The sequence below is a fragment of the Malaclemys terrapin genome, chromosome 3 (genome assembly GCF_027887155.1).
Source record: "Malaclemys terrapin pileata isolate rMalTer1 chromosome 3, rMalTer1.hap1, whole genome shotgun sequence".
Classification (NCBI taxonomy): Eukaryota; Metazoa; Chordata; order Testudines; family Emydidae; genus Malaclemys; species Malaclemys terrapin.
Window position 1 is genome coordinate 192039032 of NC_071507.1, and position 22259 is coordinate 192061290.

At 42.4% G+C, this 22259-nt stretch overlaps 2 protein-coding genes across 3 annotated transcripts in view; both read right to left on the minus strand.

Annotated features, from left to right (window-relative positions):
- Positions 1-12135: 12135 nt before the first annotated feature.
- Positions 12136-14196, minus strand: LOC128834768 (uncharacterized). Its single transcript, XM_054023845.1, has 2 exons — positions 13464-14196; positions 12136-12758 (listed from the first exon to the last, which is right to left on the minus strand). The coding sequence occupies exons 1-2, from the start codon at positions 13993-13995 to the stop codon at positions 12676-12678; spliced, it is 615 nt and encodes a 204-aa protein (XP_053879820.1). The 5' UTR covers positions 13996-14196; the 3' UTR covers positions 12136-12675.
- A 3522-nt stretch (positions 14197-17718) lies between these two features.
- Positions 17719-22259, minus strand: part of CD2AP (CD2 associated protein) — a 135330-nt gene continuing 130789 nt past the window's right edge. For both annotated transcript variants that reach the window (XM_054022390.1, XM_054022391.1), the window contains 2 exons: positions 21396-21459; positions 17719-20040 (listed from right to left, as the gene is read on the minus strand). In XM_054022390.1, the coding sequence (XP_053878365.1) occupies positions 19999-20040; positions 21396-21459 (106 nt within the window). In that variant the 3' untranslated portion in view covers positions 17719-19998. The remainder of the gene's footprint in view (positions 20041-21395; positions 21460-22259) is intronic.

The following is a 22259-nucleotide window of genomic DNA, read 5'->3' on the forward strand; positions in this document are numbered from 1 at the left end:
AGTCTTGTAAAGAGATAAACCCTTTAAAAGACAAGCCTATGTGAAGACACATACCTTTATTTACAGGTGTATTTCAATATAATTGAGCATGCAGAAACACACCAGGTTTAGAACCACAGGTCCTTAGTAACAGACAGTTTTTATTCCCCTTATTTTGTAAACCAGTGGATCAGTTCTCTTTCTATTCTTTAACAACATGCCAAACTAGGCCTTTAAAAGCATTCCCCTTACTTAACCTGACCAAATAGCCTCTCTTTCCCTTTTTCTTTCTAAACCTTAACCCAAACTTTCTTTTTTTAAATCTTTAAACTCTCTCACTCTATTATTTCAACCTTTTCTCCAAATGTATCAAAGCACAAGCACACAACAATCCCCTTATTCAAACTTTTTTTTTTCAAAATGGCCAACCGCGCCAAACTTTGGCGTCAATGGAAACAGGGATGGAGGGCAGGATGTAAACCCTAAATGGGGCGTGGAAACCTGTCAAAAATATATGGTAATGAATGCTATCAAGCCATTTACTACTTGCAGGTTTCCTTTAAGGATGAGGAGTGAGAAATCAGATATGGAGTGTTCACTTTATCAAAAGTGTTTGTCCAGAGGTAATATGGTGTTTTTGTCTTATTTTTCTGTGTGAGTTCATTCAAAAATATAGTAATGACCTAACATGTGTGAACTTCTTACAGTGTGTGTGAACCCCTTATGCTTAACAATCTGTCCCAGCTTGTACCTAGTTTAGACACACTGGTTACTTCCCCTGAACTGAAGAAGGGCTCTGGGATGCTCAAAAGCTTGTTTCTTCCACCAACAGCAGTTGGTCCAATACAAGATATTACCTTACCTACTTTATCCCTGATCTTCTGGGACCATCACTGCTACAACAATATGACAAACATCTATTAATATGGGCAGTTAATACTTGAAGCTGAAAGTTTAACCACTAGGTGGCACTTGAATACTTCATTACTAAAGGATATACTACCATGTTTATCAGGGTAATGGGAACTTTCTAGTGACTAAAGAAACATGCTCTGGCTAAGCTGAAAGGGAGGATCATATCTTTTGTTTTTGGAAAGAAAAAGGTGCAAAAACCCATTACTTCACTATCCATAGATAGAAAAACAAATCCAAATGTTGGCTGATAAACCATTTCCTCCCCTTATACCTTTATTCTTCCAGATCATGTCCAAATATGTATGTTATCTTGTAGTTCAACCACAAGTTATGTAGGAATCACTGGATGAAATTCTGACTTCCTGCCTAACACAAGACTATAAACTGTATGATCACAACTGTCCCTTCTGAGCTTAAGAATCTACAAACCTGTGAATCTATGAAAGTGTGAACTAAATCCGCTTCTTGCGTCCAGAGAGAAGTTTATTTCACCCTGGTTATAAATAAATGTATATAGTGGTGAAATAAGAGCCTGGGTCTAGGCCTTGGAAACAGCAGTTCTTTTAAAACTTTCTTTGCACTATGCATGCAGAATGACGTAATTCACAATGATATTAATGTAATCTACACCTGTGAATTGGGACTGTTTTTCAGGTATTGCACATTTAACCCTTTAACTCAGATGTTGCTTTATGGAGTGAAATCCTGGAGTTTTGCCATTAACTTGTATAGAGCTAGAATTTCACTGCATACAAATTTCAAGACTGGAAGATTATGATCATCAAATGACGAGAATTTTTGTCTTGCTTGAATCAATTTGGTTTTGAAAAAAAAAGTTACAGTACTGGTCTTTTTTCATTTAATTTTATTTTGAGTTTTAAAATTTTTCACTAGCTTTGAAAAGTTTTTTACTTCAAAGTTTTCACCATTTTCCTACCAGCTCTAGTTATTTTAAATTTGCAAGCTGATGAGACATGGTATGTTACATTACTTCAAGCGTCATAGTTACAGTTTTTTAAAATAGCTTAACTTAAAATGGCACGGGGCATTCTCTGTTGATTATCGCAGTTGTCTGCAGATGAAATTGGTTCAGCTTACAAGTCAAAAGTCTATTTTCACCCAAGCGCCAGCCCTACAAATCCAACCTGAAAATGAAGTCTGTTTTGCACTGGCATCACCACCCACCTAACTACCACAGCTTGGGGAGGTGGGGTTCCCACACCAATGGGAAAACCCCTTCCATTGATGCAGACTGTGTCTATATTTCGGCATTATGCTGGCATAGCTATGGCATTGTAGCTGTGCCGCTATAGTCCCCGTTGGGTAGATACGGTGTTCATGGTTGTGTTGATGAAGCTCAGTGTTTCTCAACCAGGGGGACACAAGCATGTTTCAGGGGGTCCTCCAAGCATGGCCAGTGTTAGACTCGCTGGGGCCCAGGGCAGAAGGCCGAAGCCCCATCGCATGGGGCTGAAGCCCAGGACCCTGCCACCCAGGGCTGAAGCCAAAGCCTGAGCAACTTAGCTTTGCAGGGAGGCCCTGTGGTATGGGGCCCCAGGCAATTGCCCTGCTTGTTACTCCCAGTGCCAGCCCTGGCTTTTATATACAGAAAACCAGTTGTTGTGGCACAGGTGGTCTGGGGAGTTTTTATAGAATGTTGGGGGGCCTCAAAGAGAAAGGTTGAGAACCCCTGATCCAGTTCTTCCCCAGCTGCATTTGCCATCCAGTGTTATAATGGGGTGCAGAGTGCTAGTATAGAACAGGAACAGAGAGTGACACTCCTCTCTTCTGTACCATTATTCATTCAGCAAGTAGGATGCCGTTGGATGGTGTCCTTTTATTAAAGCTTGCTGTTTCATTTTATTCGGAAGAAAACCTGTTTGATTGCAAGCCAAGTGGATACTGAATGATTCAAAGCTACACAGGTGTATTTGGGCCCTGACTGAATGCCATTGGATTCAGTGTAAAGACTCCTATTGATTTCATTGGACTTTGAATTAGATGCATATTGATTTTTAAAAGTGCCAGTGGAGAGTCCAACTGAAGAGCCATAACTCCAGAGTACGCATATATGAGTGTTTAAAGCTGGCACCTAAGTTCAATACAGTTGTGAGAAGAATGGAAAGATCCTTCTCAAGTATCTTGCAGTAGGTCCCATGCCCTCTACTCCAGCCTGACAACTTCCTCCTTCAATAGCACCCCTCTAACTTTTCAGCTGGCCACCTTTGCCACAGTTAGCACCAGCTAATAATATAACCACCCCAAATGATGATACCACCGGTGGATAAGAGCATCTGGAAATGAATAATAATATGCATATCTACCATTGCCCTAAGGATAAGCAATCCATTTTACCTACTGAAATGCACAGGTAAATCAGGGCTTCTGTGTGAGAAGGCTAAATTCTCTAATTATGCGACCAGAGTTCCATGCCTAATGTTCTCTGTGGACATTTATAGCTGACCAGGCAGCTGCAGTCTCATTCTCAAATTCCAGTATCTCCACATTGCACTTTCTGTAATGGAAAATTTCATTACAATAACCCCAAACCTGCTACTTAGATGCTTCCCATTACATTAGACATAAAAGCAAAGAATAATGCCTCTAAGCAGCAGCATGACAGCAAGGACAACCTCCAGGCAGCAACTTCAACAAAGGTGTGAAACAACCTCCATGTAGCACCGTCTGTTTCACCCTGGAGTTACTGTGGCATTGACTCAAAATGGCTCCATTTCCCACCCCGACACCGGATGCAGGGCATGTTATCTCCTGCCTCTTATGAAACTTCCTCTGGGACAATGCTGTCTGTGCTCCAAGCCGGGCTACCACTGGGGTTCTGTCCATTCATACTTGTTTGCTCAATGCTTGTGCCTTCAGCTGTTCTTTTCCTCCCTTTTCCTCCTCCACTGGAGACATTTGTCCAAGGTTAGGACACAGGAACTGTCATACCAGCTCAGATGCATAGTTCATCTAATCCAATACCCCATCTCTAACCGGAGCCAGCATCAGCTGCTTCTGTGGAAAGCGCAAGAAACAATGCAATAGGCAGTCATAGGATAGCCTGCCCCCAGGGAAATCTCTGAGCCCTCAGTAGTTAGAGATTGACTTAAATCCATGAGCATCGATATCCCATCCAGTTATTTTAAAAAGTATTTACCAATATAATGCTTGATATTTGTCCATCATCTAAGTGTCCCATCCCTCTTTGAATCCTATCCTAAGTCCTTGGAGACACGGTACCTTTCTTGGTAATCACTTTATGGACAAATCAGGTGTGGTGAACTACCCCAACCTTTGACTAAGCAGGGTCTGTATTTATATCAAAGATTTCAAGTGGATGACAACATTTTGCTTCTTGGTTGGGCAACAAAAATAATGACAAATGAACTGTTTCACTTGCTGGTGAGCAATGCCATCCTACCAAGCCTTTGTGAAAACACACACAGATTCTCATTTTGTTCTGCATTAGACCACTTATCCAATGCCTTTAGCAGTTCCTAATTCACAGCATTAGTGTCCCACATCCATCTCTTGTTTGTACAAGAGCTGTTATGGTAAAATGGATGTGCAAACCCAGCTTTACTGGTGATCTTTGCCTCTCCCATGAAGCATTCAACCTGGGATCTTATCAGCTGATGTTGCTTTCAAATTGAGTCACACCCTTTTCTTCCAATATTCCTGAGCCCACATACTTAGGGTTGTAGGGAAACAAAGGCAACCTTAAATTGTTAATAACTACATATTAGACTTGATTATGGAGGAGTATCTTCCATTGACAGCATGTGGGACCAGGAATCAGTGCAATTATTCCCAGCAATAATAAAAATTCACTTCTGTGACCTGGGCCAGTCATTTAACCTTCTTATGCCTAATTTTGCACACCTGTAAACCAAGGCTAATAATCTGTCTCTCTGGGGTGAAGGGAGATTTAGTTTTTGTAACTAACACCACATTATAGTCATGCATCTGGTGTTTATTTTAAATTGCCCCTCCCTAAAGCGGCCTAGGTCCCCTCTGTGCTTGGTGCAGATCACGCCAGTCTATCATCAATGCAAAGACATGCTTGGCTCTTTATATTCAGTGCTCTTCTACGCTTCATGTTGCTTGAAGTTTCCTTCACATTCTTGGGACATGTTGCAAAATAGCCCTTTAAGCCCTTAATTTACCAGAAAGACCCTCTGGAAAAGGAAGAACGCATTATTACGCAAAGTGTACCCAACAAATGATGTTTTGTTATAAAATAAAGTTGACCTTTACGATTTTGGGGTTATTTTACATAAAACATCCTCAGTTTATTAAGACTAGAAATGGGCCCAATGATTGTCTAGATGAAAAAGGGCTTCACAAACTGATTTATAAAAGATAATTTTAGTCTGTCTCCACTTCTGCAATCTTCACGTTCCACGCTTCCACTGACATGTAGGGATGGAGTGTCTAACTGAAAAAGAAAACGAAGAGCTCCGTGTTATTCAGTGGAATTCACACTGTAGGAGGAATTTAAAACACTCCAGAACTGCATCTTAACTAAACAATGGCTAAGATAATCATTTACACGAGCTGTTATAACTATCCACAAGAAAGAGGAACTAATTAGGGCTGTACATAGTGAACGTAACTTGAGGTAAATGAAGTAAAATGTAGAGTGAACAACAGTTACTAACCATGTGCAAAATGAGACTGGAATAATATCCCAAGGGAGGATGTGAAAGTCCCCTCATACGAGTTATTTAAAACTAAATGAGAAAGTGCAGGTATCACACACTGTAAAGAACAATCTGCATTGGATGTTAGCAAGATGGATTCAAGGCCTCAATGGATCTTTTCCATCTCTAATTCCTAAGATTTCTATGGCTAACAATGAACATGGGCATTGGTTAATTGCCCAGTTTTCCTTCCCCTCCAATTAACACTAGAGCGTCAATATTGCAGCCATGTCCAGCCTTATTTGCTCTTAAACTTCTCATCCAGCAAGAGACTTTTCTTTTGCTTTAAAAAAAAAATTGCCCAATCCTTTGCATTCTGTGTTGTGCAGTATTTACCATTTGCAAGTTCTGCTTGGACACACGATTTGTCACACAACTGTTGAAAAAGGAGTATTTCAAGCCTTCAAAAAAGGCTCATGCTTCATTGCATACATTTTCCTCATGCTCACTTGAATGCTGCACATGTAGCGAATGGATTATGCATGTGGACCACATGTAGGATCAGGTGATAGGCTCTAAGTTGGTGAAGAAAATTGGAACAATATCAGTTTTTTTTACAGCGAGATCCAAAATGAGCATTTAAATTTAGCACACAACTGAGCTTCCAGAAGGCTAAGATAGACAAAACCCACTCTATTATCAAGTATACAATCTTTGAAATCAGGCTTGATTTGATATCTGGGCTGAGAAAGCAGTTCTAGTCTCAATTTATTATACATGGGACAGCCTTCAATAATGTTCCTTTTCACCCATAAGTTAGATATTTACAATTTTAACGGAACTCTCCATTCCAAGTATAAGACGCATCACAAATGCCCTAAGTGTATTTCCTGTGTTGTACTGCAGACTGTTGGAATTGCAACACAGAACTTTAAGAGTGCGGGAATTTCCTGGATCTGGTTGCAGGATTAGGGGCTCAGAGCAGAGCGAGTCTGAAAAGAGCTAGCTTAACGCAAGGTGGGGCAATGTTCTCCAATTTATTGATCTTTTCAAAAGTGGGTGAAATATGCCTGAGCTCCTCCGACCAGGCTACATATAAAATCAACCTGTTCACAAGGATAAAACAACCCTGTTGGAGGCTAATGGCTCTGAGCGTTGGAAACAGGGCCGGCTCCAGGCACCAGCTTCTCAAGCAGGTGCTTGGGGCGGCCGTTCCGGACAGGGGCGGCAGTTCCAGGTATTCGGCGGCAATTCGGCGGAGGGTTCGTCACTCCGCCTGGGAGTGAAGGACCTCCCGCCGAATTGCCGCCGCAGATCGCGATCGCGGCTTTTTTTTTTTTTTTTTGGTTTTGGCTGCTTGGGGCGGCCAAAACCCTGGAGCCGGCCCTGGTTGGAAAAGCAACACTGATGGCCAAGCAGTCAGTGGACAGCTTCAGAAGTTCTTGCTTTGGAATTAATGTGCTCCCAGAGACATTGCTGTTTGAGCTGTTAAACTCTATGGAAAAACCAAAGCACTTCCCTGCAGGATTTTTATCAATGTTGGATCCTTCAGTATAAATGAAGCATTCTGGTATGTGTTCAGAGCTATAAGTTATAAGCAGTTACCAGCATATAAATACATCGACTCCAGTAATATGGAACTAGGGTGTGGATTTTTTGGCCCCTTACCAAAGCCCAATTTGGAATGGGGGAGCTGTTTTGTATGTGGTTTGCCATTCTGCTGTAGCTGCAACGGGAAAAAAAAAACCCTTCCATTACTCCTCCTGTTGAAAGCCCGATACACGCTGAACTGACTTCCTAATCTCTGTAAGGGCCCAGCTAATTGACTGGAAGAGCAGTATATTCATCTTTCATGTGCTTTAACAATTTTGCAGGCAGCACACTATGCACATTCCTTTGTGAGGCCTATGTTTATGGAAAAAACAGACTATAGTGTTATCAGAGCCGTTATTGGAGAATATGGCATTATTACCGTTGTACTGATTTAGTAAAACGTTGAGCACCCAGTATATTCGGGTTCTGTACAGATGATAAAAAGTATAACTCTCTCACACAGGGAGTTTGCTCCACTGTCATCTTTATTTTTGCAACTACCATATCTGATGGCAGTAGAGAAGGAGGGGGTTTATTTGCCACAGCTATAAAGGGAATACACACTCCATAATTGTCTCTGGCACCTAGACTGCCACAGCCACCTCCAAGCCCCTCAGAAAGTGAGTCTCATCGTAGGTGAGATCTACAAGTGCAGCAGCATGTACAGTATACCGCACGCCTAGCTAGCATGGGTATAAATAGCAGTGTAGACCAGTGGTCCCCGAACTTTTTCCACTCGCGCCCCCCTTACCTGTGCCCACGCCCCAGAGCTGGGACCAGGAGCAGGGCCGCAGCTCCAGGAGAGGGGGATGTGGACAGGGGTAAAGGGGGGGGCAGAGCTGGGAGCAGAGCCTTGGTCGGGGCCGAGGTTGAGAGTGGAGCCACGGGTGCAGGGCGGGAGCCAGGAGCGAGGCTGGGTGATGTTACCTCCCTGCCCCCCTGTGGGGGCTGGCCCAGACCCCAGCAGCTTGGGGACCTCTGGTGTAGACAGGGAGGCACTGCTTAGGTGAGGAGAGGAGAGCCACATCTGACCCCCAGGGTATATACCCCCATGCAGTGCCTCCCATGTTTACACTGCTATTTTTAGAAGCGTGGTGTCCCACTACTGGAGCCTTTCGCTCCTGCAAAAGGCTCTGGCAACAGGGAAAGGCTCCCTCCTGCCTCCCCGCAGCCAGAGCCTTTCACTGCTGCATGTAGCTACACAGCGCAGTGAGTGTGGACGCAGCCGGCCTTTCACTGTGCCGTGTAGCTACAGGTACTCTGTATGCCACCGCGAGGGTAGATAAAGCCTGAGGGAGTTTCCTTCTCTCTCTGTCTTGTCCCATCTCGAGAGACAGCATGGTGCAGTGGGTAGAGCACTGGACTCAGGCCGAGCTAGGCCATGGACCACTGAGCTCCGTGACCTTGAACAAGTCACTCACCCTCCCCCCGCCCCACACTTTATCTTCTGGTCAAGGCAGCGTCCATCTCTCCCTTTGTTTATGTAGCACCCAGCGCACAACAGGCTCTGCCTGTGGTTGGGGCCTGGGCACTATCTCAACAGAAAGATCAGGTCAGACATTTCCGAGATTGGCCTGCTCAGCCCTGTCCCTGAATGCCACGTCTCCAAATACCTCCTCCTCGTTCCACTCCTTCAGTTCAGCCACTCTGGCCTCACGTTGCTGCATGCACCTGGTGTTGATATTTTTAAATGAACTCGATTCACCCCCTCTGCATTCTGCCAGCTGCATCAAAGGACTTCTATCCCGTGCAGGAGAAAGACACACAGCTTGCTGAACAAATCTAGGGCTCTCTCTCCAAGGAGCTTTTTAAGGTGATCTCAATGGACACTGGTAGGCAGCATCCCATTAATCCAGTGCGGTACATCTCCCTAAAGCAGGGGTGGGTAAACTACAGCCTGCGGGCCAGATCCGCCCCACCAGGCGTTTTAACCCAGCCCTTGGGGGGGCTTTCCCCGCTCCGGCGCTCCAGCTAGGAGATCAGGGTCAGGGGTCGCTCCACGTGGCTCCCAGAAGCAGTGGCATAGCACCCCTTTGGCTCCTATGCATAGGGGCAGCCAGGGGGCTCCGCTCTGCATGCTGCCCCCACCCCAAGTGCTGTCCCCGCAGGCCCCATTGGCTGGGAACCGCAGCCAATGGGAGCTATGGGGGCAGTGCCTGCGGACAGGGCAGTGTGCAGAGCCGCTTGACTGTGCTTCCACGTAGGATCCAGAGAAGGGACTGCTGCTGCTTCCGGGAGTTGCTTGAGGTAAGCGGAGCCTGCACCCCTGAGCCTCCCCCCACACCTCAACACCCTGTCCCCCCTCCTGCCCTCTGAGCCCCTCGATCCCAGCCAGGAGCACCCTCCTGCACCCCAAACTCATCCCCAACCCCGAGCCCACACCCCCCCACCAGAGTTCCCTCCCGCACCCTGAACTCATTTCTGGCCCCACTCCAGAGACTGCACCCCCAACCACAGCCCTCACCCCCTTCCCACACCCCAACCACAATTTTGTGAGCATTCATGGCCTGCCATACAGTTTCTATTCCCAGATGTGGCCCTCGGGCCAAAAAGTTTGCCCACCCCTGCCCTAAAGGAACATTCAGGGGGGTGCGGCGGGGCCTGAACCAGCCCCCACAAGGGGCGTAGAGAGAGTGCCATTCAGCCCGTCCTGGCTCTGGTCCCCAGCTGAGGTCTCAGCTTCAGCTCCCAGCTCTGAACCCAGTCTCGGCCCCCTCAACCGCGACCTGCTCTAGCTGCAGCTCTGGTTCTGGCCACAACCACAGCTCCACTCCCAACCTGGCCAGGCATGGACGGATTACATTATGGGTGCTGAAGGGAAACTGCTGTTGTGTGTTCACACTGTCAGCTGCCTGCGCAATTGCGTGTTCACACTTGCGGCACTTACAGCGGTATTCAGAGCGGTGCACTCTGGGCAGCTATCCCACAGAGCATCTCTTCCTCTTCTGCTGCTAAGAGTTGTAGGAGGGTGGAGGGGGTCGTGGGGCATCCTGGGTCCTGTCCCAATGCCCCATGATGCATTGCTTCACATCCCAGCAATCCCTATGTTTCCATCCACATTTGAAGTCATCTTTCAACTAGGGCTGTCAAGTGATTAAAAAAGTTAATCACGGTTAATCGCACCGTTAAACAATAATAGAATACCATTTATTTAAATATTTTGGATGTTTTCTACATTTTCAAATATATTGACTTCAATTACAACACAGAATACAAAGTGTACAATGCTCACTTGATATTTATTTGTGATTACAAATATTTGCACTGTAAAAAACAAAATAGTATATTTCAATTCACCTAATACAAGTACTGTAGTGCAATCTCTATCATGAAAGTTGAACATACAAAGGTTTGGATTTTTTTTACATAATTCTACATGTGCTGGGTCATCATCTGAGACTGCTATAACATGAAATTTATGGCAGAATGTGGGTAAAACAGAACAGGAGACATACAGTTCTCCCCCAAGGAATCCAGTCACAAATTTAATTAACACGCCTCATCAGCATGGAAGCATGTCCTATGGAATGGTGGAAAGCATGAAGGGGTATACAAATGTTTAAAATATCTGGCATGTAAATACCTTGTAATGCTAGCTACAAAAGTGCCATGAGAACGCCTGTTCTGACTTTCAGGTGACATTGTAAATAAGAAGGAGGCAGCATTTTGTCCCATAAATGTAAACAAACTTGTTTGTCTTCGCGATTGGCTGAACAAGAAGTAGGACTGAGAGGACTTGTAGGCGTTAAAGTTTTACATTGTTTTGTTTTTGAGTGCAGTTATGCAACAAAATATTCTACATTTGTAAGCTATAGAGATTGCACTATAGTACTTGAATGAGGTGAATTGAATACTATTTTATCACTTTACAGTGCAAATATTTGTAATTAAAAATATAAACTTTGTATTCTCTGTTGTAATAGAAATCAATATATTTGAAAACGTAGAAGAACATCCAAAAATACTTAATACATTTCAATTGCGATTCTATTGTGTAACAGTGCAATTAATCAAGATTAATTTTTTGAATTACAGTTAATTTTTTTTGGTTAATCGCGTGAGTTAACTGTGATTAATCAACAGCCCTACTTTCAACAGTTTGTGTACTACGCGCTCTGCCTCTTTGGTCTGCAGGAATGGATCCTGAACTGTTGACCAGTATACTGCTCGCTCTAACACGTCAGGAGTGGCAGTGGAGTTATTCCTTAAACTACAAAGGCAGGAGGAGTGTGACATTGATCTCGCCACATGTAGTATCTACTACACGATATTGCTTGTGGCATTCACGGAGATGCTGACCACAGTGTAACGCCGCTTTTGGGCTTGGGAAACAAGCACAGAGTAGTGGGATCACATCGTCATGCACATCTAGGATGACGAGCAGTGGCTGCAGAACTTTCGGATGAGGAAAACCACATTGTGATCCTGGGAGACCCCGCCTATCCCTTAATGCTGTAGCTTATGAAGCCATACCCGGGGCACCTTGACAGCAGCAAGGAGCGGTTCAACAGGCTGAGCAAGTGCAGAATGACTGTTGAGTGCACTTTTGGCCATTTAAAGGCCCGCTGGCAATGCCTATATGGGAAGCTGGACCTGGCCGATGACAATATTCCTATGCTTATAGTCGCGTGCTGTGTGCTCCATAATATTTGTGAAGGGAAGAGCGAAAGCTTCACTCAGGGCTGGAGCACTGAGGTTCAGCGCCTGGAGGCTGAATTTGAACCACCAGAGACCAGACCTATCAGATGGGCGCAGCGTGGGGCTATAAGGATGAGGGATACCTTGAGGCAGCAATTTGAAGCTGAAAGCCACTAATATTTGTTGCTATGCTCAAGAGTGCAGTGCTTGTAATGCTAGGTGGTGATTGTGATTGGTGCGGACGATACACTAGGAAGGTTTAAGAAAGTTGTCTGTTGCTTTGCAGGGCTCTGTTTGCTTTCAATTAATGGAATAAAGATTGCTTTCAAACCAAAACTATTATTTTATTTAAAAAAAAAAACACCACCAGAGGAGAGAGACAAACAGAAAAACACATCAGCACTACGGGGGATGGGGGAAGTGAGCATCCCAGGAGGAGGTGGGGTCCCAGGATGGTTAAAGATTTGTGTATGTCCAGGTATCATATGTAACCTTGTCCTTTGGAGTACAGTGCAGCAGGTACTGTACTTCAGCAGGGCTAAACTGCAGAGGGATGGGTGTTGAATGCAGTGGGTACTGAGAGTCCGTAGGGCTGGACTGTGACAGGGCAGGAGTGGAATGCCACAGGTAAAGACTGGAGCCAGGAGGTTGATAAGAGTGTGCTGGTGGTATCTGGGGGGTGAATGGGAAAGAGTTTTGCGACAGCGGCTGCACGGGAGGGCAGGCATGGAGCTGCTCAGATTGCAGTGCTAGTAGCACCTGGAGCACGTCCGCCTGGTGCTCCATAATGTTTAAGAGCCGCTCCGTGGCTTCATTCTGGCACGCCGCATTCTCTTTTCCGTCCCTCCTCTTGCTGTCCCACCACTCCTTCAATTCTTGTTTTTTGGCCGCGGCGTGCATCATGACTTCACAGTCCTTTGTGCTTTCTAATTCTGCGCAGCCATTCAGCCGGCGATAACAAAGAGGGAGGCTGGACTCCCAAGGTCATCTCTGTGAAGCCAAAACGCAACGTTTTACAGAAGCAGTATTGTTTGCAACACACAGAACACTGACTCAGTGATTTAAAACGTAGCCAGTACTCACACACCTGTCACTAACTGGCTGACCCCAGGCAAGCACATGAGCCACAAGACCCCCAAAATGGTGAGTAGCCACAGGGGCAGGGTAAATCACTCTTCCCGGACCCTGCTGTACACTGGGCACATGGCTCTTGGGGGGGAGCCAGCATGGTAGGGGGGCCTGATAATTCCTGTCCCTACATTTCCCACAGGCTGTGTTCATTATGGAAGATATCTCGCTGCTGAGGGCGAGCAGGGAATCAAGGGAGGATCTTCTCCAAGACTGCGGCTTCCACCCTGGCCCTTGTGCAGCTCACCTGTGTGCAGCAATGGTCTCCCCCTCCCCCCCCCCCCAGTGCTGGCAGAGTGGTGCGGGAAAGTTACCTTTAATTGGGCAACAAACAAAGCAGCTCTGCCAAAGAACTTGCGGCCGTGGATTGCCCAGTATCTCCAGGAGAGTTTGCTGGAGATCTCTGAGGGAGATTCCCATGAAGTGAGGGAGCCAATCAACAGCCTGTTCCGCCGCTCAGACTAGGCATGTAGTCGTACGTGCATCATACAGAAACAAGCCAGCTTTCTGCAACCCTCCCGTCCCCAACAATTCGCTTCAGCGATTCCCAGAATCAGATCCACTTACCAGGGGCCTCCTCTTCTGTTTGCGCTTCGCCATGATCTGACAGCTGTGCCTGGCTAGCCTCCTCCAGGGTAGAAAAGAGCTCCTGGCTGCATTCATCTCTGGCCTCTGAGTCGTCCTCTGGGCCCCCTCCCCATCCAAGATTTCCTCCTCCTGACTCAGTCCACTCTTGACTGGCACGTGAGCCACAGAAGTATCCACCGTGGCCTTTGCAGTGGAGGTGGGGGTCACCACTGAGAATCACGTCCAGCTCTTTGTAGAACCGGCAGCTCATGGGCGCAGCACGAGAGCAGTGGTTTGCCTCCAACACCTTGTGGTAGGTGGTCCGCAGCTCCTTCACTTTGACCTTGCACTGCAGTGTTTCCCGGTCATGGCCCCTTTCTGTCATGCAATGTGAAATCTGTCCATAGGTATCATAATTCCTACGGCTGGAGTGCAACTGGGACTGGAGAGCCTCCTCTCCCCAAACGCTGATGAGGTCTAGCAGCTTGGCTTTGATCCAAGCAGGGGATCGCCTTGTGCATGGAGCAGGCATGGTTACCTGGAAAGATGTGCTGAGACCACTGCATGCATCACCAAACAAACAGGAAGGGGACTTTCAAAATTCCACAGGAATTTACAGGGTGGGGATGATGGTTGGTCATCTGAGGGCAGAGCAGTAGAGATCAAACTATTGATCAGAGAGGTGAGAACAGTCATTGTGGGACAGCTCCCAGAGGCTAATCGCAGCGCTGTAATCAACCAGGGTGTTTACACTGGCACCGCGGCGCTGTAGCCCTGGTGCAGAAAGCTGTTTGCCTCTCGTTGGGGTGGTTTTTTTTACAGTGCTGTAACTGCGCACTAAGTGTCTTGGCAGTGTGTACACCGTGGGAGTTACAATGCAGAAAGCTGCTTTACTGCACAGAAACTTGCCAGTGTAGACATGGAATTCTTATCAATGACAGTAAGGGAATCCTCAGCTAGGAAGATCTATGCACTTTCACACTTTTTTCCTGTGCCAAAGTAGCAGAATGGAGCTAGATTACAGCTCAGGATTTATTTTACTTACCCATTTAAAAAAAAAAAAGAAAAAGGCTTTGAAGGCAAATGAAACATTTACCAAGCAGTCAATAAAATGTCAGGACAATCAGAACCAAGCACTTCCCAAAGTACCCAGCCAGGTCCAGCACAACGATTAGCAAAACTGTATGACTGTTATGTGTGAAGATCTGAGCAATTTAAAATTACATTCGACTTTCTTTTTCTCCTATTTGGTGTTCTGTAATGAAATTTAAATGAAAATCCAGGATTATAATTGGAATGCAGGGTATTAGTTATCAAGTGTTTGTAACTCAACTGTCATGTGTTTAGGAAATGCTAAATAGTTGTTGTGACTTTTTTCTCTATTGTAGTTTAAATAAATTACCAAAACAATTGAAACTGGTGTGATTATATTGCATTATTTTGACAAAATATGCAGAATTTTGAATTTTTGACACACAATTCCCCCAGAAGTACAATGTCTCCCCTAACACTTTGTGTGTAGAATTACCTCCTTTCATTGTAAACCTGCTGCCTATTAATTTCACTGGGTGACCCCTGGTTCTTGTGTTATGAGGAGTAAACACTCCCTCATTCACTTTCTTCACATTCATCAGTTTATAGACCCTTATCATATCCCCCCCCGCTTTAGTAATCTCATTTCCAAGATGTAAAGTCCCAGTCTTTTTAATCTCTCCTCATATGGAAGCTGTTCCATACCCCGAATCATTTTTGTTGTCCTTTTCTGTATCTTTCCCAATTCTAATACTACTTTTTTGAGATGGGGCAACCAGAACTGCGCACAGTATTCAAGATGTGGGCGTACCATGGATATATAGTGTCATTATGATATTTTATTATCTAGCCCTTTTCTAATGGCTCCTAGCGTGTTTTTTTGTTTGTTTGTTTTTTTTGACTGCTGCTGAACATAAAAGAAGCTGAATAGAAAGAGACTTTATGAGAGGCACTGCGTTTATGGACTGGGCATGCATTTTACATTCAGGAGGCCTAGGTTCTAATCCCAATAATGGGTCAGCAACCTTTCAGAAGTGGTGTGCCGAGTCTTCATTTATTCACTCTAATTTAAGGTTTCGTGTGCCAGTAATACATTTTAACGTTTTTAGAAGGTCTCTTTCTATAAGTCTATAATATATAACTAAACTATTGTTGTATGTAAAGTAAATAAGGTTTTTAAAATGTTTAAGGGGCTTAATTTAAAATTAAATTAAAATGCAGAGCCCCCCGGACCGGTAACCAGGACTCGGGCAGTGTGAGTGCCACTGAAAATCAGCTCGTGTGCCGCCTTCGGCACACGTGCCATAGGTTGCCTACCCTGGACCTAGGACAAGTCACACATTTCTCTCTTTCTCCATCTGTAAATAAGAGGTAATCAAGCTTATTCACCCTTTGTTAAAAGCCTTGCGATCTACAGCCGAAAAGGCACTATTTAAACGCGGAAGGATGATTTCTCACTTTCTTCCACACACCTAGAATATGAATTCTAAGCAAGAAAAGTGTTTCAGAGGTCAACTGATTTAGATAGATTTTCTTCCTTAGAAAACAGATGTTCATTAGCCTTAAAATCAGGATGATGGATAAAAAAAACCCAGATAAGGCAGAATGGAGTGTATGCAGGCTTTATGTGATCAGGTACAATAGGTATCACTGCTATTCCGTCAGTTTCTACCTCCCACAAAATCAACTGGTTTGGACAATATGTGGTAATGATTTTCCTAAAGAGCTCTTCAGGCCGCTATGTATCTTTTTTAATTTTAAGTTATTCCTACGCACTTTCAACCTTAACATTTTAAGACTATTCTTGTCTGGGAATTCTATTTAAATCTTACAGTGAAGGAGAGAATGACATTCATCAAACTTACTTTGTTGCACCATTAGTTGCTTTTTATTTGGTTCATATTTAGTCACTGAATTAACTCCATCCTGCAGTTATTTTCTCCCGGTGTGGTGAAATTTGGGATGGGGCCATCTTATCTTACATTTATACAGATAATGCTCTGCCTACCTCTGAAATGTACTACTCAAATTCTGTTATCTGATCCACCATGGAAACAGTCCAATCCAACAACATTGTAAGAACACTTGGAAGTAACGGGAATCAGTCTTTCCTATGTAGTAATCACCCAGATTCAGGGGTGGAAACTGAACATGGTGTTTCCTAGTAACTCCTCCATGAGGAAGATGACAGCTTTGTCTTGCAGAGAAGAAGCTGGGAATTATACCCCCTTAACAAGTGCCTCTCCGGTGGGATTCACAGTTGGCAACGGCATCTACATGGGTTCTAGAGCCGGTCGGAAAGTGTTTATTTTACCACCATGGGGGAAAAAAAATCAACTTTTTTTTGGCAGAAAATCAAAAGCTGAAAATGTTCAGTTCCTAAATGCAAGAAAGATACACTAGATAGCCGTATCTAGGGAAATACAACCTAGATGGAGCTAATAAAGGTGGGTGCATAACTGGTTGGAAAACCGTTTCCAGAGAGTAATCATCAGTGGTTCACAGTCAAGCTGAAAGGGCATATCGAGTGGGGTCCCGCAGGGATAAGTTCTGGATCCATTTCGGTTCAATATCTTCATCAATGATTTAGATAATGGCATAGAGAGTGCACTTCTAAAGTTTGCGAATGATACCAAGCTGGGAGGGGTTGCAAGTGCTTTGGAAGCTAGGATTAAAATTCAAAATGATCTGGACAAACTGGAGAAATGGTCTGAAATTCACTAAGGATAAAAGCAAAGTACTTCACTTAGGAAGGAACAATCTGTTGCACGCATATAAAATTGGAAATGACTGCCTAGAAATGAGTACTGCAGAAAGAGATCTGGGATCATAGTGGATCACAAGCTAAATGAGAGTTAACAGTGTAACACCGTTGCAAAAAAAAAGCAAACAGAAGGATTCAGAAGGTAATTTCCTTATTTGATGTCTCTTTTCCAAGCTTGTGTTTTCGACAAAATTCAAAACTTCCTTGAACAACAAAAAAGCAAACATACCAACCGTAGTTTGGTTTTTTTTTATTTGCTGGAGTTTTGATAGCATGCATGATTTTCACAGCACCTGTAAACAAGTCAATGAAGCATTATGCTTTAAAGAACTTGTATTTTGTGGAATGTCTGTATAAACATTACCCTTCCCACCTCCATTGTATTACACAACACTAATCATAGGTAAGACAGACATGTATTAGGCCGACTTCTTTATGGCTAAAAATACTCATAGCAGCAACTTTTAAAAGAGATTTTTATTAAATCAAGTCATTGCACTTGCTCATTTATTGCTACAGCGAAAAAGGCCATTAACTTCTTATAACACCTTTCAATTTTTGATTTAACTGATTGTCTTGTTCCGCTCGTCTGCTACAAGCTTAAGTGCAGACATGATAATCATCAGAGCAACCTATCATAGGACTTGTTTTATGCTCTGGTCACAGTGAAGAGCTATAAAATAGAGAATCTTCTATTTCACTAGGCTCATTTCTTGCTTTGCATTATCAAACTTAGTAAGTAAAGAGGTAAAAGAGTGCTAAATGCAAGGTTTAGTGTCTGAGATGCACTACTGCTCCCCATTATTCCTGGATATAAAGTTGTGGCTTAAGTCTTCATTTGTGATGCGTCAAGGCAATTAAGAGTTAATATTGAACCAGCTGGTTAGCAATGTTTCTCACAAATATAACCTAAAATTTGTATAATGTATTTACTATTCAGATTTCATGAAAAAGGCAATCAGCAACTGCAGACCAACATCATGCAATTCACTCTTTAGATGTTTGCCACTGCTTGTGCACCACGTATGGAAAAGTGTTCTCATGATTTATTAAAAACTTTCACTTTACTTCATGAATCTACATTACTACCCCTACTGTACTCACATGAATAGAAATCTAAATGGTGTTTTAAAAGCCAAGACTATTTATTGGTGAGCTTGTCAAACTAGGGGGCATGCTATATTCCGCTAGGTCAGAGATGAGGAGGTTGTTGCTTAATTGAAGCAATGCGTTTTAATTAGGGCTTCTATTAAAAAGCTGAAATATTGTAGATTTGTATCAACTGTGGATAGCATTAATAAAATATGAATTAAGGGGGAGGAAGAGAGCGGGGAATAGTTTTTCAGTATTTATTACTTGGATATTTGCATTGCTCCCGGGGGGGGGGGGGGGGGGGAGGGGGAAGGGCAGGGAAAGGAGAGGGTTAGGTACAATGTGACCTGCAAGTTTTCAACTTTTTTCCATGGGGAATACATGAAAGACATTGTGTCAGATCAGCACAATGATTCATCAGAAGCTGTTCCAATCTATCATGTGAAAATATATATTTCTTTAAAATGTGATTACATTTGGATTTACATAACATACTGAGAGCTTATGGTTTATGGCATAAGTAATACGCTTTGAAAAAAGTCTCAATATTTACATAAGAGCCCAAAGTGATTTGTTTGGAGCCATCCGTGTCCATTGAGTAATACTACCCAATTTTAAAGATTATATGAACGTGTATGTGTATATGCATATGGCTGACTGAAGACTCTGAAAGTTGCAATTCATATGAAGGAAGCTTTTAAAAAGTTCTTTTTTAATACTACTATTACTGCAAAAAAGAAACAAACCACTGAAGCCTGATGAGCTAGATTTAAATTCAGAAAAGCAAACAAAACTAGAGTTAAGGCTGATTTTGCATGTCGTATGTGCTACGATACCTAGGCACAACAGGATTTAGCCTTAACTCTGGATTTCTTTTTCCTTTTTTTGTGGTTTTAAGAATTAACTTTGTCCTACTATAGTTTTATGGTTCAATCATAAATCCCTTTTATAAATCCTATAGTGCAAGTGACAAAATGTTTGCTGTTTAATAAACTATTTTGATTAGATCACCAATTACTACTATGCACAGGCGATTAATCTGCCACATAGGACCACCAAATTCTTGTCTCATCACCCAAATTATAAAAAACAGCATATTACGAATACTCTCACTGCAGACAGGCACAACAGTGTAATCCTGGGAAAGAATGCTAAAATTAAAAAATAATATACAAATATCATATATTCCCTTTTGTGTGTCTGGGAAAAGTAGACTACAATTACTATTAGGTTACTCCGTCCTTCCCAATTGACTATTTTACAGATTACTTGTAAAGATATATCACCCTATTTATAGTATAGATCTCTTTAAAAATTACACTACAAGTATTCAATAAAAATCTATTAAGAACTCCCTCTTCTTTTTATACAGATTCAGTAGTATTTTCAAGCAAACCGGAAAATAAAGGTCTGCAATTCCAGCACAGTAAGAAATAAGGCCTCTTTTATATTGGCAAAAAAAATTACATCAATTTTTTTTTCTTCTCTCTCTGAATACAAGACTATATTCCTCTTTACTCTTTTTTCCCCCCCTCTAAGCCCATGGAACACCAGCTTTCATTTTACTGAACTAAAAAAAAAAAGTCAGTTCTATTTGTATTATGTGTTTGAATTCCTGGCAAGTTAAGGACACTGTCTGTGGCTGACTCATGTAGACATGACTGCTTTCTTCAACTTTTCTATTTCAGCCTGGAAAAGAAAGACATTATGAGAATAATGAACTACCCAATATCAGTATCTTTAATTTACATGATTTTTACCAAAATCTTAATCTTTACATCAATTTTTCTTTGCGATTCATGCTAAGCAACTTTCATTATTAAAAATGCATTTAACAATTTAACAACAACATACAACTAAGTAGCCATGGCTTACGAGATACATTTTAAAATACATATTGTCTATTTGTATGGTAAATTTTATTGAATTAGTTGGTTCTGATTAAAGTGTACCACAGAACAAGTTTGTTCTCTGAATTCAACTGTTTAATGACTTCTCCTGCATTATATGATTGTATGGGTTGGTGCATCATCTCAGACTTTCTTCCTAAAATGGATCATGTACAAAATTTCACACCAAGCCTACCATACTAAATGATAATGTGAAATATATTAGTCCTAGTTACACCACTGCAATTCTGAAAGAACTCCACTGATTACTATGGAGGTTAGATTCTATTAGAACAGAATATGGTTCATGGTCTTTTCAAATTTGTGAAATTGCACCTTTTGCTGAGTTGAAGGATACTTTCAAATAGGGTCCCTTTTGTATCTGTCTAAAAATAAGATTGTGTATAAATGTTCACCTAGGATGAACCCATATCAACTATTCCATACATGCAGTATTCATAAGTGATATGTACTCAGAATTACTCCCTGTAAAACAGACTGTTTTTTCAACACAGCTTGAAGAGAGAAAAAACAAGTTTGCAAAGCTTACTGTACAGTATATGTACCTACATGACACTAAAACCTTATTATTCTGTTTGAGTTATTCTTACTTACTGGCCTCCAGAATATTTAAAAATTACAGTTGATTTATGACTTGAAATTTTGAGTTAAAAAAATCAAATTTTTGACAAAATTTTCATGAGTCTTGTCTCCACCCCCACCCCGTTTTTTTTTAAAACCAGATCTATAAAAACTTGACTTCTCCCTATGTTCAGTTCTCAGATCCATGATTTTCAACACTGCTTTAAAAATGTTTCGTGGCAGAATAACTGAGGCCTCTTAAAATTGCCTACTTGAGAAGCTCTAGGACAGAGCAGGTACACAGTGTATTGTGGATATTATTGAACTCTACTCCAGACCTACACATGTGGCTAACCTCTACTTTGCATTTGGAGAATAGGTTTTTCTAGCTTTGAGTCTTTCATATATAAAATATAATTTCCCATACCAGCTTCCACTTTACTAGGCAATCATTCAGATTCGTACTAATGATACAGAGATCAAACAAGACTGTTAAAGGTTTTCATTAGCCCTCTGGTATCATCAGAGTACCGTATACACATATCTATACACTATCCTCATAGCTAAAATTACCTCTAGGAGACTTCGCATCATTTTCTCTTCCTCCAAATCTTTTTTTAGTTTTTCCAGTTCTTTGCTATAAATTATAAACAAAATTAAAATATTATTGCAACTGAAAATAAAAAAAAACATGGTCTTCTATCTTATGGTGTTGAGAACTAAAATTGCCACTGATAGGGGAATTAATTCACATAAAGGTTCTTGGTAACACTGTATCACATATATGCCACACATATTTAAATATTCCTTAGGAATATTTTCCATGCAATATTACTCTTATAAAACAATTTATGTAAAATATTGGGACAGGACAGACCCTTTAGAGGGTTGGTCTTATTTACATACATCTTGAGCTGAATTTTGAAAGAGCATTGCTGATCGCTACCTCTTTGTTACAAGAATTTTTATTTTTGCTTGAAGAGTAACCATTTACAGAACATTGCTAAGGGTGATAAAAAAGTAGAAAAACACAAAAGGAGGAAGAATGCAACCTCAGCAATACAGTAACTCCTCGCTTAACATTGTAGTTATGTTCCTGAAAAATGCAACTTTAAGCAAAATAAAGTTAAGCGAATCCAATTTCCCCATAAGAATTAATGTAAATGGGGGGGGGGGTGTTTAGGTTCCAGGGAAATTTTTTTCACCAGACAAAAAAACTATATATTATATAGATATACACACATATACGTTTTAAACAAACAATTTAATACTGTTCACAGCTATGATGATTGTGAAGCTTGGTTGAGGTGGTGAAGTTAGAGGGTGGAAGAGAGAGGGATATTTCCCAGGGAATGCCTCGCTGCTAAATGATGAACTAGCATTTGGCTGAGCTCTCAAGGGTTAACACATTGTTGTTAATGTAGCCTCTCATCAAGG

Coding starts and splice junctions, on each gene's coding strand:
- LOC128834768 (XM_054023845.1), bottom strand. CDS start 13,995: ATGCCTGCTCCATGCACAAGGCGATCCCCTGCTTGGATCAAAGCCAAG. Junction 12,759..13,463: donor AACAGAAGAGGAGGCCCCTG/GTAAGTGGATCT, acceptor TTGGCTTCACAG/AGATGACCTTGGGAGTCCAG.